Source organism: Phasianus colchicus, chromosome 11 (assembly GCF_987193195.1).
Source record: "Phasianus colchicus chromosome 11, bPhaCol1.hap1.1, whole genome shotgun sequence".
Taxonomy (NCBI): Eukaryota; Metazoa; Chordata; class Aves; order Galliformes; family Phasianidae; genus Phasianus; species Phasianus colchicus.
In genome coordinates this window covers 3,216,480-3,233,333 of record NC_143446.1, presented here as the reverse complement: position 1 = coordinate 3,233,333, position 16,854 = coordinate 3,216,480, and the positions used below count along the sequence as shown (strand labels likewise).

General features: G+C 46.6%; 1 protein-coding gene across 3 annotated transcripts in view; it reads right to left on the bottom strand.

Moving 5' to 3' along the window:
• RAD54L2 (RAD54 like 2) overlaps nt 1–16,854 on the bottom strand; it is a 53,433-nt gene that overhangs the window by 7,805 nt on the left and 28,774 nt on the right. For all 3 annotated transcript variants that reach the window (XM_031611731.2, XM_031611729.2, XM_031611730.2), the window contains 13 exons: nt 12,181–12,379; nt 10,217–10,356; nt 8,796–8,924; nt 7,831–8,063; nt 7,065–7,247; nt 6,671–6,804; nt 5,171–5,367; nt 4,106–4,448; nt 3,073–3,250; nt 2,221–2,472; nt 1,509–1,627; nt 1,083–1,198; nt 167–266 (listed from right to left, as the gene is read on the bottom strand). In XM_031611731.2, the coding sequence (XP_031467591.2) occupies nt 167–266; nt 1,083–1,198; nt 1,509–1,627; nt 2,221–2,472; nt 3,073–3,250; nt 4,106–4,448; nt 5,171–5,367; nt 6,671–6,804; nt 7,065–7,247; nt 7,831–8,063; nt 8,796–8,924; nt 10,217–10,356; nt 12,181–12,379 (2,323 nt within the window). The remainder of the gene's footprint in view (nt 1–166; nt 267–1,082; nt 1,199–1,508; nt 1,628–2,220; nt 2,473–3,072; nt 3,251–4,105; nt 4,449–5,170; nt 5,368–6,670; nt 6,805–7,064; nt 7,248–7,830; nt 8,064–8,795; nt 8,925–10,216; nt 10,357–12,180; nt 12,380–16,854) is intronic.

The following is a 16,854-nucleotide window of genomic DNA, read 5'->3' as shown; positions in this document are numbered from 1 at the left end:
GGACTAAGAGTAAAATTTTACATGTCTAGGGAATTCAGAAGGAGATGGTACTATTGTCCCATAAATTCTTGAGAGCAAGTCACAAAGAAAGCTAAGAACTGAAAACCCACATGCATACAGAGGAGCAATGCAAGTCCTCCACCACGTCCTTCTCCAGCCAGCTTACCGTGTGGACAAAAGGAAGAGCCAAACAGAAGCATTACTGGGATCGTTGAACTGGTTAATCAGTCGTTCCCTTTCTGAGGCAGAGGTGCTGCCATCCAGTCCTGAGAAGGAAATTAAAGACTCATTTGAAAGCACTGCTTTTGGGGGAATCCCAGTGGAACAAACTTGCTTTCCAACTACTCAGCTTTGGCTCTGGCTTCTACTCAACTCTATGCATTCATGCACTCCTGGACCTCAACTGGACCACTCTGTACCTCTGATTTGCCCAGCCAGGCAGGTGCAATGCAGCCAGCCAGGCAGGGCTTTGTTCAACTGAAAGATCAACCAAAACATTACTCAATTTGGTAAGGCCAAGACTGGGAGTGCTACAACACACCTAGCACATAAAGGCTTTGTATTAGGCAAGCAAGAGCAGCAGGAAAAACCTCACGTGGACTGGAAGCTCAAGGAACCAAGAGAAAGGGAATTGTGAAAGGCTCTGGCAAAACCTCATTGACTGGATCAAAGAACAGAGAACACTGGTCTGAAGGAGTGCAGAGGAGGTTGTCAAGTCCCTGCTCCTGTGCAGCAGCTTGCTTCTAGCAGCTCTGCAAAAATCAGGAACATCATATCCACCATTCCTCTTAGCCCTGGCCTGTGAAGTAACCACACAAAGCAACAACCCATGCCAGAACAAGATTTAAAGCTGCGAAAGAGGGAAGGGGGAATTCCCAGCCCTGAGGACTGAACTGACAATGTCTTCCCAAGCAACTTCCCAAGAATGGTCTGAAAAAGACTTTATCAAAAGATTGCTTCGGAAGAGCATTTACAGAGTCAGGCAATACTACAGGATGGTGGTGGAAGACACTCAGGAATTAGTCCATCACAAAAGATCAAACAGTATTACACCAAAGGAGAGGAGGCTTGGTTGCACCTACTGTAATAGCTGATGTTTCGGACCCAGTTGTGAACTCCTCCATCTGAACCTGGAGGACTTGGCATTGGTCTTTTTGCCAAAAACTCTTCAATGACAGACAAAGTGGACAGGCTCTGGCTGAAAAACCAAGAACTCCATTCAGGAGAAAGCCTCAGCAGCAGAAGTGGTACATCAGAGCTCTTCCCCAACGAACCCAGCACTGATGGTGTCAAACCCTGCCTGTTGCAGCCCAGCTCTTGCTCGTAAACTATATATTGGCAGAAGCATAAAATATGTGAAGGAAAAAAAAAAAAGGATCTAATACAAGAAAGAAGAAAAGGGAAACTGCCACACCATTCACCCCACGTAGCAACCTGCTGGCATCAGAAGGCGCTCAACAACTTGAGCATATAGTGATTGTAGGATCAGCCAGTGATACTTTGCTTACCTGAAGACCAAGATCTTGTCTCCAAGCTTCACGCTCTCCTCAACTAGGTGGAACAGTAACACCATTTTAGGTGAGTTTTCCAAGACTCCCGTCTGGTAATCACACAAGATGTCTTTGGCCTATCAAGGAATGAGAGACAGGTGGAATTGTTGATGCCCTGTTTATCTCACCTTGGGTACAGATTATTTAACTAAATAAATAATTCCAGAGAGGATATATTCATCCAGTCAGGTGACAATGCTTTTTCCAACCGCTGCTGCTGCCTGCCATTCCAGAAGCTCCAGATGGAGGACGGATGAATGAGCATCTTCTTAACCTCTCATGATTCTGCTCTATCACTAGATCTCTCCTCTGTGTCCTGCCAGATTTACCACCATCTTATCTAGACTAAATTTCAGCCTGACATCTCTTCAGAATAACAAAGTCCATAGCCTTTTTGGTCAGATAAAAATAATTAAGTATATTGCCTGCAGTCCAGTCACACAAGTGTCACAAGATTCCCACCCACTGCCATGCACACATGCTGATCAAGACACTCTGTGGCAGAGAAAATGGATGATAAACGCCTAGCTTTTCAAACAGGAGAGTCTTTTCTTTGCTCTACTTCAGAAAAACTGTCCTAATGAAAACAGGCACAGCCTTTAAGAATAAGTGTCTGGTCTACGTGTACTGCAACTTGCCAAATACAGAATCATCCAGCAGTGGTACTCACCCACTCGTAAGTAACAACCTGATTTGCTCTCTCCTGAAAGGGGTTGAAGCCAACACTCTGGAGGAACTTGCTGTTGGTGGCTTCTCCAACTGGTGATGCCAAAGCACTACTCTCTGTTTTGACTTTAACTCCTTGAGGCTGACAGCGGGAATTAGTGCTTGCTGTGCCGAGGTCATCCACGTCCAAGTCCTGCTCGTTTGCTAAATTCTCCTTTTGCAGAGCTTCATACAAGACATCAGGATGGTTCCAGATCTAAAGAGGTAAGAAAAGACAATGGTTAGGCCTGTGCTGGCCTGCTTCCTCTCAATGTTTGGGAACTGAAAGCTCCCAGAGTTATTCAAAGGATAGAATTAATACTTTGATAATCTCATCACCATCCCCACGTAGAACTGCAAGGCACTGAAGAGAAAGCCAGTCTGACTGCATTAAGGGAGCAAAAATAGAAAACACGACTCTGCCACGACACAAGGTACAAGCTGTCTTAGCCAAGGCTCTCCTGACTGTAAAGCTGCCAATTTTTTCCCTCAGAACAAAACAGAATGCCACTCTGACTCTCACACAGCACAAACACAGAGGAAGCTGTTTGCACTGAGGCAGGTAACCAGTCATGGTATCAGCGCAGCACTGGTTCAGCTGACAGCTGCAGGTTTCTTCCCCAAATTTGAACACGTTTAGCAACCCTGCATGCCAGGTCTGTAAGCGAGGACAACAATTTTGCTGGATCACTGCAGAGAACACAGGGGGGAAAGGATGAACCTGGCCAACCACACTTCTGTCTCCTGTTTTGATCCATATTCTTGCTTTTCCCTTGCATATAAATATATATTTTTTGCAACTCCTGTCAAAACCTACCTTACAGCAGACACAGAAAGCTTTGAGTGGGTTCAGTCCCAGCCAGCCGCTGTTGCCTGCATCTCGGAACCGGTTCATGAACTCTGTATAAAGGGCCCGCTGGATCTTCGACAGACGTACCAAAATGACATGTTCTTCCTTAGAGGGGAGCTGAACCTTCAGCACATTGTGCCCCCGCCTGTGGAGACAATAAAGAAAGAGAGATAAATAGAGGGAAGGGAATTTCCCAATCTGCTATCTCTGCGTGTGCCTTCAGGGCATGATTCTGACTTCCTGCCCACCTGGCTGCATGCTTCTCTAATGCATGACACTCATGAGATACTCTCCCTGCAGCCAAATACTAACAGCAAGCACAATTACAGAGATGTCAAATGTTACAATCTTCCAGCACAGGTCACAGTGTTAGGAGAGTGATGGAAGTCTTTTTCTTTTCTTGGCAGTTGAAAAACAGAATTAAGATCTAAGGTTTCTTTTTAGCTCTGCCAATGACTAAGACACTCCATCCAAATCACTGATCCAGCACGTCAGAACCCTTGACCAAGAAACAAAGCCAATTTGTCTCCAGGTTGGCAGAGGCACCGTCACTTTTTTTGTAACTGATTGTTCACGAAACATTTTCAGATCCTTATCCTTATATAAAGGATATCAAAGACTGCACATCCAAATTAACTATTAAGACATCAAAATAAGCTTGAGGTCAATCTGTGCAGTTAGACATGCTGTTCTCCATTACATGTGTTCAGTACCCACACAAACTAACTTTACTTCCATCCCCAAGGCAAAACAAAGCTATAAAAACCACCCTGCAGTTGACAGAGTTTCTGAGAGAAATACAGAGCTACTGTCTTAAGAACATCTCTGGTTTTCTCTGTACACGTAAGGTCCCCCCCCAGAGGCTGGCAAGGATAAAACTCAAGCCCAAGAAGACAGCACAATGAGTTGTTCTGCATAAACTCAGCAATCAAGCAGGCTAGCTTGGGGTGACCGAGCTGGCTGCATGGAGCAGACTACCAGCAGCTCCCCGTGGACTCACCGCTGCACAAAGCCCTCCAGCAGGCTATGCAGGACGTGGCTGCGATACCTCATGAGACGCACATCCTGGGGGGTGCTGTCAATACACTGCCCGTTCAGGATGGGGCGTTCAAACATGTTGCTGAATTCCTGCCGTGAGCCTAGGAAGTCAGGTCGGACAAAGTCTACCATGCACCAGTACTCAATGAGGTTGTTCTGGAGTGGGTAGCCAGTCAGCACCACCCGCCGCCGGGAGCGGATGTTCTTCAGGGCCTGCGAGGTACTGGCATGGCAGTTCTTGATGCGGTGCCCCTCATCACAAATAACCACATCTGGGCCGGGCCGAGACAATGCTTTCTCAATCCCTGAGGACAAGGAACATCAAGCGTTAGTCTAAGACAAGCAAGATGAAGTTCTGGCTTTACACAGTCACTGACTTCTCAAAAGGAAAAGGAGGGGTGGCTCTGAAAAAAGTGATACTCATGGGTGGCACAGAACAAGGCTATCTCAGGAAGTTACACTAGCTCCCATTTAGCATGATGTGGCCATGACCAAACACGGCTGTCCCTTGACTACTGCTCAAATGGACTGCATTACATCAAGTTGGGTGTCTTGGGTCATAGACGACTAGCAAAATTCACACACAGACATCTCCAAGCTCAGGGTACTGTCTTTCACTCTTACTTGCAGAATGAGAGACTCACCCAGAGCTGAACAATGCACTGTCTCCAAAGATGCAATCCTGCCCAGCAAAGCCTGATCATGTCAGGGATGCTAGAAGAGAACACCCCATTCTAGACATGTTCTGATACTGAGGGCTGTGGCTTCTAGCCAAATGTAGTGAATAGATCTAACAGCCCTTGGATTACAGGCAGGAAGCAGGTGATCACAAACACATCCACTGTGAAAAGAGCGTCCTGACTTGACTGGCTACAGGGAACAAAGTAACCACTGCCAATGGCTAGGGCTGACGATTATTCACACTATTAGCTCCCAGAAATAAGCAATTTGTAGGTTGTATCCCTGTACTGCCAGAGCTGGTAGCCAGCTGGACAACAGGAAGACACACTCTCTCCTGACTTCCCACCTTTCAGAAGCTCTTGCTGTCGGTCTTCCTCATCCAAGTCAATAATGACAGGTCCAGTTTGCTTCTTTGTTTTCTTCTTCCTTCCAGTGGCAAAGGACTTTTTCAGTGAAAGGAGGCGGTACATCTCATATCCCATCAGCAGCACACCACCCTCTATCACCCAGTCATTCACCACCTTTGCACGTGCAGCTGTTGTCCTGCAAAACAAACCAACAAACAAAATAAGCTGTAAGCATTGTCTGCAGATTCAACTTCAACCACTGGATTGGAGCCTGCCGAGGAAGACTTGTTCAGTTAATTAAAGTACTTTCTAGCATCAAACCAGACAGAGGAATATAAAGAAGTTGCTGCAGCAGTGTTTTTTTTTTTGGTGGTGGTGGTGTTTTATTCACTTATTCTTTTTTGTTGTTGTTGTTAAAGAGATAATCTGGTATACAGAAAAGGCAAAAAAAGCCTTTTGGCATGCCACAGGTCATGGGCTGAGACTGAAAAATCCTTCCAGGAACTGGGCTGCAGAAGTCTGTCATGCACAAAAGCATATCAAAGTTGAGAGCATCCTTCTAAAAGAGCTGTTGAGAAGAGGGCCTCCACAAAAGCCAAGCAGGTGCTAATGCACATGGTTGTGACCCTTTATTATGTTTACCCCTTTTTCGTCTCTTCCAATTCCAGTGTCCTTCCACTCTCTCTTCCCTGCTATCCAGTTTAGAATTGGTTCCGATACTGACACTGTCCTCACACAACCTCCCCAGAGCCTACAGAAGCTCATCCAATAGTAAATACATGGCTGGAGTACCAGCAGCTTCAAAGCACACTGCCCTCAGGAGGTGAGGATGAAAACATGTGAGTGTACGAACACTGAGAGTTCCCAACAACCACTACACTGTCCTGATACATGCAAGACAAATGCCTCAGAAAGAAGCAAAGATCCACAGGCCAAAAATACACTCCATGGCAGGCTGTAAGTGCTACTGCTCCTTTCTGGAAAAGCATTCTTTGCATTAATTGCCAGATCTCTCAAGGACAACACAATTCACAGAGAGTCACAGTATAGGGTAGAGGAATCCTTAGGTGTGTGAAAAATCTCAGGGCAAAAACCCAAACATTTAAAATACAAGAGATGCATGGTACATGGTCCCAGGACTCTGACAGGGCTAGCAAGGTACAGCCAAAAACAAACAATAGCATTTCAGTTCCTCTCTGCAGAATTAGCTCTTATCTTTGACAACTGAGTTTCTGATCTCAGCATGAAAGGAAGAAAAGAAAGATGAGTAAGCAGAGTGAGAAGAAAGTACAAGATACAAACGATCCACAAAAGATACTGTGAATTTCTCCCAATCACCAAAATCCTCCCCTCAAAACAGTGTTACACAAGAAAAGCAGAGTGGGAAGGACCTGGGAGTTGACAGCACAGAATTAGCCCAAACATAGCAGTCTGCAACAGTAATTCTTCTAACACTTCCTCAAGTCTAACAGTTCAAAAGGGCTTCTACAGGCACCTACTTGTGTTCATCATTCAGGATGTGGACTTTGAAGGTGCGAGGCTGGACCTCTTTAGAGTTATAATCAGCAGGAAGGTTTTCAGGAGCTGGGAGCCACATGTTGAATTCTGCTAGCCAGTTTTGGAGCGTATTCACCTGAAGAAGTTAACCATGGAAAGATTGAGAACTCAGCTGAGCTGCTCAGGATTTTAACAGCAGAGATGAGAGCATGGAACATTTCCCTGCTGTGCCCAGACAGGAACATGCATAATCAGGGACATGGGGAACAAAATGGGGAAAAGAGCAGCAAGGGTATGACAGAGCATGATGTAATATGGGAAACTAATCTATCTCTACACAAAGAGAGAAGCAGAGCAAGGAAGGTGATCATTAAGCTCTTCACAAGGACCACTTACAGGTACAATGGCAAGAACAGTCTTTGCCTCCGTGTGCCGAAAAAGTACATCCAAGAAAGAGATGACCTGTATGGTCTTGCCCAGGCCCATGCTATGTGCTAAAATACACCCAAACCCGCTGCTGGTTTTAAATCTCTCCAAGGACTCGACCAAGTTGTCATACAGGAATCGGATCCCACCAATCTAGAGAGAAAAGCAGAAAAACTGAATTGGGACTGGTTAGTTCATTTATAAATACAACTTCGTTTTTAAAAATGCTCATCCAAATAGGCAAAGAAAACACTCCTGTCTGTTTCAGATACTACTACACCCAGATAAGAAACAACTTTGCCATCCCAATGAACTCTAATCTTTATAAAATATTTTGCCTTTGAGAGCTGAAGGAATTTTTTTACAAGTACAGCCAGAATAAAGAAAAAACATTTTAATTTATTTATGTTTTTATTGAATTTTATTGGTGGTAGGTGGATGATTAGACCAGATGATCTTGGAGGTCTTTTTCAACCTTGGTAATTCTACTATTCTATGCATATGAGCATGGGCCCTTGAAATAAAGCAAAGGGCTTTTGTTATCAAATGATAACAGCAGACAAATTATAACATATACATAGCCCAGGCCTTCTTTCAGTTTCTCCTCATCATCTGACTGTCCACAGCTGCAACCACTGCAACCAAACTGGTCACAGATGTCACCAAAGAAATTCGGCTGCAATAGCAGAGCTGGTCTGTCTGAATCTGTTGCACTTCCAAGCCTAACACAGCCTACCTGATGAGGTTTCACTGCATGTGCAAGCTGGGGAGCCAGGAAAATGTCTTCCTCGTTTGGTGGATGGTTGATGTTGACAATGACTTGCCCCAGAGCATCTGACTGATTTAAGGCATCATTCACATGAGAGCCGCTGCTCTCTTCGCTGCCGTCTTCCTCCCCTTCATTGCCAGAGTCACTGCTGTCCACAATTTGGGGGGCATCGTCCTCTCCCGAACTCAGTTCAATCACTTCTGTAAACAGAACAGGAGAGAATAAGGGCAAAGGTTAACGTGATGTCAGTGTTAATCACGCTTGGAAAAAAACTCATTTGGGGAAAATAAGGCCACCACGTTCTGCAATGCTGCCCTGGCACAGTGACCTACTCTGAGCAAGCAGGCAGGACACAAGCCTATAAGAGGCCTCTCAGGCTAGCATATAAAAACTGGGGTTTCCCTGAGTTTCCCATTGCTTCAGAGAATACTCATTGAGCAGGGCCATGCAGAATATGAGGTAGTTCCTGTATGTGCTTTACATTCTCCTTCCCAAACCCAGACAAGCACTGTTATCTGTTGATGAGCTGTCTAATGACTGCCAAAGAGATCAGGCAGAAATACTGGGGTGGTATAAAGCAATCAGGCTAGATCCATCTGGGACAAGGGACACAACTGCTTTCAGCTGTAGATCTGAATACTCAGATGCAGATGATGCCACATCTCATGTAAGCATTCTTCAGCAGAGCACTGAGCAAAATGAGTATTTATAAAGCAGAAATAAATACAAGCTTGCAACAGTGCCTGATGGGCCAGGCTAGAAGTCAATTTAGGACTCAAAGGCAAAAATTGGCCATATATTTGGAAACAAACAGACCTACAGAAATCCAAAGTAATTCCCTACTGGAACATCTGACTAGAGAAACACGGGAGTTTGTGGCTGAATAAATGGCACTGCTGTGAGAAGACAAGGGGAGACTGTTGGTCACTTACCATCTTTAATGCTATTTTTTCCTTTAGTATCATCTTCACTGCCACTGCTGGTACTGTCTAGGCAGATCACTTCCTCAGCAAGGACCTGAGGGGGGAGCTGGGTAGCCTCTGCTGCTCTGAAAATGTCCTCTACAAACATGACAATAAGTAATTCATAACAACGGAGAAGGAGACAAAACTGTTCAGAAACCAGACAGTATTTCCTTCCATTTTTGCTCCAATAACTTAGTCCTGGAATTTTCCATAACAGACTCTCACTGTCTAAAATACTGCTATGACTCAGCTTCCTGGGTCACAGTCGCCTTCTTTCTCAGTATACCTAAACAATAACCCATTGCTCATGGCATACTCTTCGTTGCATGCCCTGGCTAGGGCACACTGACCATACACATGCTGAGGTCTCCTCCTTCCCCCTTGTTTTCTGTCTCAGAAATAAAAGGATTTCATTTTTCTTCATTCCAATCCTATTTTTCATCCAGCAGAGAAGTACCAACTGCAGAAGGCATGATAATTGTCTCTACCTGTTAGTAGAGACACCGTAGTAATTATACCCTACATATCATAAACAACTTTTGATGATCAAGACCGTTTTTTTGTATGTTTAGGTATTCCCATGTGGGGAGAGAGGCAAGATCAACAGGGCCAGATAAGAACTGCTGCAGTGACTCAGTAAGCAACCATAATCATCTGGGGCTGCAACCTATTCCTCACAAGTTAAAGTGTTTTAAGCTCCTGTTCATCTTTTTCTTTTTTAATGCAAAACATTTTAAACTCTTGAACTCTTGAACTTAAGAGACAATATACATTTTCCCAAGAGGTAAAGCTAACCTGAGAACTCCCAGTTCCCTGACAGGCTGCCCAGCTGCACTCCTCTGCCCTCGCACAGCAGTCTGAGGGGCTGTGCTATAAAATCACTTAAATGATCCAAGTTAGAAGATGATGCAAGATGACATATCGTCGATCTGCATCCTGACATAGGGTTATCTGCCAGTAACTGAGGTCATCCCCATTGTGAGAAGAAGATACTTCACCATTTATACTGCCTATTATTTTGCTGCTTGTTGAAACATGAAAGAAAGGATAAGGCTACATGAACATACATACACCCGGTGTATTGTTCTGCTGTCCCAGGACCAGATCCATGCATTACCAGACTACTCACAGAACAAACATGATCTAGACCAAGGACACGGCCTTTCTGTCAAGTCAGTTTGTTTATGCTTCCAGAGCAGTTGGAAAGACAAGAGAGACCTGTTCCAGTACCCTGCTTACACAGTTAACCGGCCAAAATACCTTCAAGCAAAGTTTTCTGCCACTTTCTACCATGCAGCCACAGCATCTTCCTTCAGAACTAGCTCAGAAGTGGAACGAAATGCCTATACTTAAAACTCTTGCTTCAGGTAGCATCTCCCACTGCTTACCAGGAAGAAACTCGGGGGATACGGTTGGGATAGTGGCTGGGTAATCCTTCCGTTGCTGCTCTAGACGCTTCCTTCTCTCCAACTCTTCCTGTTGGGCTGCCTTTGTCACAGCCTCTAGTTGGTCCTCACGCAATAGCTTTCTGAACACACAAGCAAATGGAGAAACAGCCTGGTTACACTCAAGTTTCTTCCAAAAAAACCAAACAGCTGTCCAGCTGGCTTAACAGACCGACAAGATCCAAGTCGTGTGTCAGTTCAGTGACTACAAACATCACAGCCAAAAGTTACAGACAGTGCTACAGCTCTTTCAAGACTGCTTTCCAGCTGCGGGCAACAATACTATTACTCAAGGATAAGAGTTTGAAAGAAGCAAAGTAACAAAAGGAGGATAAAACATGAGTGGGTAAGAATACACTTAAGCTAGGTTACCAGAAACCAGCAATATTTGAAAGAACATTATTTTTACATTATATAGATAAGGCACAAAGTTGTGCAAAAATGTACGAGGAAAAAAGGCATCAGTTCCCCCACAAAAAGTTATCATCCTGATTTTCATCTGCTTCAGTGTTTTCAAGAAGCAGGACCCCTCAGGGCTTTAACACCATTGCTCCAAAGGCTGCTCTCAAAGCCACTTATTTTTCCAGCTAATTGCCATACTTCTAAAAGTCACTTTCCTCTTTTCAGTTCCACTCTCATTTTCTGATTTGCAGCCCTGGAAATGAAGGCTCTTTTGCCAGAGAAGAGGTACAGCCCAAGCAGTGGCAAAATCCAACTCCTTGCAGGCAGCCACTGCAGGGACAGTTCCTCCATCCTATGTACATCTCAGGCTTCAAAGCCTACTCAGTGCTCACTCCTTCAGCTTCAAGAAACTCCACCTGCACCAGCTGAAACACACGCCCAATACCATCAGCACCACACAAGCAGAAGAGCCACTTGTTGTCATAGGAATCCCTGCTCCACTATGACTCCTCTGAACAAAATTTAATGGTGAATTACCACCTCAAAGCCTATCCCAGAATGTATGTGGTAACTCATGCAATCAGTTACTACTTCATAAAATTCAGGTGAAATGGATTTCCAGCATTTCAGTCACCTATCACAGTGAGAGTGTTCCAGGACAGAGGAAGGACTGTATTTTAGGCTGTTTACAACACATCATCAGCAAAAAATCACATGTACACATCTGAAACTGGATATTTACTTAATGATGGTGCTATTTTTCAATTAAATGTCTAAATAAACAGCAGCCAACAGCTGATTTTTGCAATCCACTCCATACTAGATATTCACTCTTCTGAAATACCAAATGAATCTGCACCCATATGCAGCGCTCCAGACTGCCACTGTTGAAATCCAAAGGCTTTGGAAAAAAAGTAGAAAAAAAGGCTTTGCCAACAGTGGAAAAATGTAGCTTAGAAAAAAAAGTCCACAGACTCCCTCTTTACCCAAAAGACTCCCTCTTTACCCAAAGGAGTCCAGAGAAGGGCCATTAAGATGATCAGAGGGCTGGAGCACCTCTCCTATGAGGAAAGGTTGAGGGAACTGGGCTTGTTTAGCTTGGAGAAGGCTCCAGGGAGACTCATTGTGGCCTTCCAGTACTTGAAGGGAGTGTATAAACAGGAGGGGGAATGGCTGTTTATGAGGGTGGATAGTGATAGGACAAGGGGGAATGGTCTTAAAGTGAGACAGGGGAGGTTTTGGTTAGATATCAGGAGGAAGTTTTTCAGCCAGAGGGTGGTGAGGCACTGGAACAGGTTGCCCAAGGAGGTTGTGGATGCCCCATCCCTGCAGGCAATCAAAGGCTGGATGTGGCTCTGGGCATCCTGGTCTGTTGGCTGGTGACCCTGCACATAGCAGGGGGTTGGAACTGGATGAGCATTGTGGTCATTTTCAACCCAGGCCATTCTATGATATGATATGGTAATATATAGGACTCTACCTCTTCTTGTCCTGTTGATGCTCACCTTATGTTTCTCCGCATGTGAGACGGTTTCTGAGCCCTCTTCTTTTTGGTGTCCCCAGAGGCCAGGCTCTTGTGCTGGTTCTGCAAGAGTCGCTCTGCCCGCTCACTCTGCGATGAGGTAGTTGAAGTAGAGCGCTGCCATTCTCCATCCTCTGCGTGCTCAACATGGTCACTGCTGAACACAGCTTCCTGGGGTTGGTCTGCAGAGACAAGGTGGCAACGACATGAGAACAGCTGTGCCAAGCCATCACTTGGTTTTCACAAGAGCACCTATCAGCATTTCAGCTGTATGGGAATCCACTCGTGTCAAATTTGCAGTCCTTCCTAACAGTGCCACTCAGAGCGTTAAGAAATTATATGCTGAAGGGTCTGTTTCCAGTAAAAGCCATGACTATCCTACTCAGCCCTAAAGTGTCCTTACAGAAAATAGGGTAAGATTATTTCAGCCCGTGCACAGCGTTTCCATTCACATGACACCTGTGTAACTATCTTCCAAGCTAAGAGAACACAGTGCTATCTGCTTCAAACACTGGGTCATGGCCCATCAGGAAGCTCCATACTTTTATCACCAGACTCCACTCTCATGATTTAAATGCTACCTTCTGGCAAGCTCTTTTGAGAAACCACAAAGTGACAACCCTCTTTCTGTTTTATGGACCATAGACTCCTTTTCCCCTGCCTTCTCTTATTTTCAGGCTTGCATTAGTGCCTGACTTCAGTCTAAAAGTGCTATGCAAAATGACATTGTGTTCCATGTCATTTGGCTCTTCAACAGGCTGCCAGTGACAAACTCTGCAGAGCACAGAATGGAAGTGTTTTCTGTTTGAAAGCTTCCCTTGAAGTAAACTCTTTTTGACAAGCCTTGTCGTAGCTTCTTTGAAGCACCTTGTCCCCTTGTGTCAGACAGAGATACCCCAAACCTCATCTCTCAATCAGCTTTCTTGCTCACAGCATGTGTATGAGCTAATGACTGCACTGCAACGATGCTTGGACAGAACTCTGAAGGAAAGAGGGGGAAAAAGACATCAGCAGAGAAAAATGCAGAAGCAACACTGAACCATCAAACATCATTTTGTAATGCCTTGGTACCTGGAGACACAGAGCACCCCTTCTAACAGAGCTGAGAGCTGGAACCAAGAATGCCTCAGTACAGCAATACGGGTACCTCTATGGCTTCCAGTATAACACATCTATTTAAATTAATCTTATCATCAGTATCGCCTCTTAAAATTGAGGTGACAAGGACCTGATGTGCCTTGGGCCAACTGTAGCTTCACTCCAGACATTGCAGTGTCCCTGCCCAGTGCCAGCAGCAGCCACAACGGGCCAAAACTAGTATGAGCAGCTCAGCATCCCTGGGAATGGCAGTGCCAGCAAATTCTGTGTGTGCTAGATAAGCAGGCAGCCACAGCTTATGCGATGAATGGAGGAAATGTCACATGTGAGCACTAAAGGCAAAGGGGTTCACTGCTACCATCGCAGCAATTCTGCTGCAGGCAAGGTCTGGGAGTCCTGTGCTGGAAGCAAACCCACATTACCTGCAACTCCTCAGCAAATCTTCCTTCTTCCTGGCCCTCTGGACCCAGACCCAAGGTTACATAACTAGATCAAAGGATCGGATGAAATAGGGCAAAGGGAAACAGGGAGACTGCACACATGACCGCATTCTCGGGGATGAGTCATTAAAGCAGTGACTATCTGGAGACAAACACTGCCATGGTTACATTGCTGCCATCTCGCCCTGCCCAGGGGACCTTGGTGAGGCAGGAGGAGCACTAAGTCCCACCAGCTGGGCAAGGGAAGTGTTCCGCTTCCTCCTCCCGCCATGCCATAGCTGCTATCTGACAGGCTGCAGCTGCAAGCAGAGGTTGTTCTGTTGCTGGTCTGTATTGAGAAGCTGTTACATGCTGGGTGTTCCCAAGGGCAGTGGTAATGATGCTGCAGCAGCACATCCAGTTCTGAACCTCTGGGGTTCAGGTCTTGCAGCTCTGCAGCAGCCCAGCTGTGCCCTGCTCCTTGGACAGACACCTGCACGTAGCCAGGACTGCGCCGTCACAACCCACAGACCTGGTCACAGCTCTGGTTCATGCTGCAGGTTGGGGCTGCTGACTTTCCTGGCTCACTGAGCAGCAGCACCCACTACCCCCAGCTGTACACAGAGCAGGGCACACGTCTGGCTCCTCCGCTAGCGCCACTGAGAAGCCTGCGAGGAACACAGTCGTGACAGCTCTGTGCATCTGCTCCCTGGGTGGGATGACTGTCAGAGCTGCCCCTGAACACCATGACTCACGATACATAACAGTAAGAGATCCGTCCCACCGCAGGGCATTTCCTATTGCACCTAAGCCTGAAGATCTCAGCTCGCCAACTCCTTCTTGCATAATATTCTCAATGTTTATTCTCACAAAACAGCATGGCGTGCAGCCCGCAAAATACTCTCCAGCACCTCAGGTTTTGCAGGGCACTAAACACTGTTATGCAAGGTTCCTGAAGCACTGAGCACCTTGTTTTCTGGGGGAGCATGAGATTGCTGTAACTGACATAAGTCTTCCCCTGGCATCGAGGTGTGTGAGAAATAGTGCCAGAGTCTCAGTGAGGCTAGCATCTATGCACTCATAAATAAATCCCAATGGGCCTGGAAACAGTCAAAAACTTGCAGGAAATGCCATTCAGGATCAGACCCGAGGGTCCCCACCTGAGGCTGCTGCACAGGAAGGTGCAGGAGCCACCTCAGTTCTCACCACACTGAGGGAGCTGGTTGCTCCTTTGTGCCACACTGATATTAACAGAGCCAGCTAGGCTCAGCCCTCCTGGGAGGGCAGCCCTCCGCCAGCACAGCTCCAGGGACAGCGTATTGCTGAGAACAGCCCTTTGTTTATTTTTAAAGTCATTTCTCTAGGGATACTCAGGGTCCTAACTAGTAATGTTTTGCTGAGCGTGGGCATTAAGGACGGAGACATGCATGCACGGCGAGGATAGCAGCTGTGTGCAGAGCAGAGAGCCATCTGTTTCTGCTGCAGGAGCTCTCTCCTGTCCTGCACAAAGAGCAAAGAGCAGTTATCCTGTTTCCTGCAGTCTGTGGGCAATCAGAGACCAGCTAGTACTGGCTCGTACTACTACAGCCAGCACTGAGCTGTCAGAGCAAGAGTGGGAGGAGCACCAAGCGATGGCACAAGGAAGCCTAATTGTACAGCTCCAGCTGCAGTCACTGACACACTGAACTACAACACAGCCAAAGGCTAGAGCAGTGGCTCTGCAGAGCACTGGCACTGACACACTGCAAGATACTCTGGGTCAATCTGCTGCTCTCCCTGTGCTGGGCACAGGGGATGTGGAGCCAATGGGGTTCAGCTGTAGCACAGCAATTGTCTTGGAGGTTGGCAGAGGACTGTGCTGACTTGTCCCGTATTCAGATGAAGCAGAAGATAAATGAAGTATTTGCAGAATATTTTCTGTGTATGTTACTGATGCAGCTGTTGTGTGGATGCCAGGCAAGGAGGTGTTCCCAAAGCACACCTCATACGAAGGCAATGCTATGGAACAGCCCAGTACACCCAGCTGGAGGCAGGACAGTGATGAAACCCCTCTAAATGAAGGTGTAGGGAGAAGCAAAGGGGAAGCCTGGGCCCGCTTCCTGAAGCCCTACTTACCAGAAAACTCACAAGACCCACACAGAATCCTGAGCCCTCCAAGGCCCTGGCACATACCAGGAAGCCCACCCTGTAGCAGGGAAGTGGCTCTCAGGGGGCTGGGGCTCAGCCACCCCCCTCGCTGCTATCAGGGCAGCTAATTAGCAACAAGACTTTGTTCTGCTAGGAAAATAATTGCTCTCAGTCTTCAGCGGCGGCAGGATGCCCCTCCCAGCCACAACCGCTTAACAAAGCGCTAATTATATAAGTGCTGGCATTATATAAGCCGACACACCTACCCCTGGGCCCCGTGCAGCACCCACTGACCCCTCGCTCCTCTCCGGCCGTGCAGGGCCAGCACCCAGCACCATTATGGGGTATGTCTGTGCTTGGTGACACCAGGGCTCCCCTTGCCTTATCAAGGTTGAGGATATGAGGAGATGCAGGCTTGGTCCCACCACCTCATCCTGGCTGCCAGTGGTTGTTGTCCTGCTAAGTCACAGCCACGCAGTACTGTAAAATACAAGCACAGCATTCTGCCAAGCCCTGGAGCTGGAAGGTGCTCTCTGGGTTATCCGCATCAGCTCCAGCATCTTCAATTCCCATTGCTGACTGAGTTAGAGCTAACCACTCCAGCACTGTCACTAGTGTGTCGCTAACCAGACACGGGCTGTCATGTTGGCATGGCAATCGGTGCTGTTACAAGTCTGAGTGGTACATTTTCCATTTCTGTAAACAAAATGTGTCTGTAAAGTGATGGTGCTGCAGATGCAGGACTCCGTGAAACATACAGCCTGCAGGTCAGGGGCTGCCCTGGGCTCGTGGGAAGAGCTCTGGGTGAATCCTGCAGAGGAAACATGGTAGGAGCTTGACCAGGAGAGCATACAGCTGCCAAACCACCTCCAGGCTCCTCTCGGAAGGAAGTGAGCCCCAACCAATGGACAAGTTTAACAGACGAGGCAGCACTGCCCTTCTGTTTCTTTCACCAGTGGCTCTTTGGTGTATCGGTTACCACAAAGTTATACTGCACAGTAAAACTTTTTCGG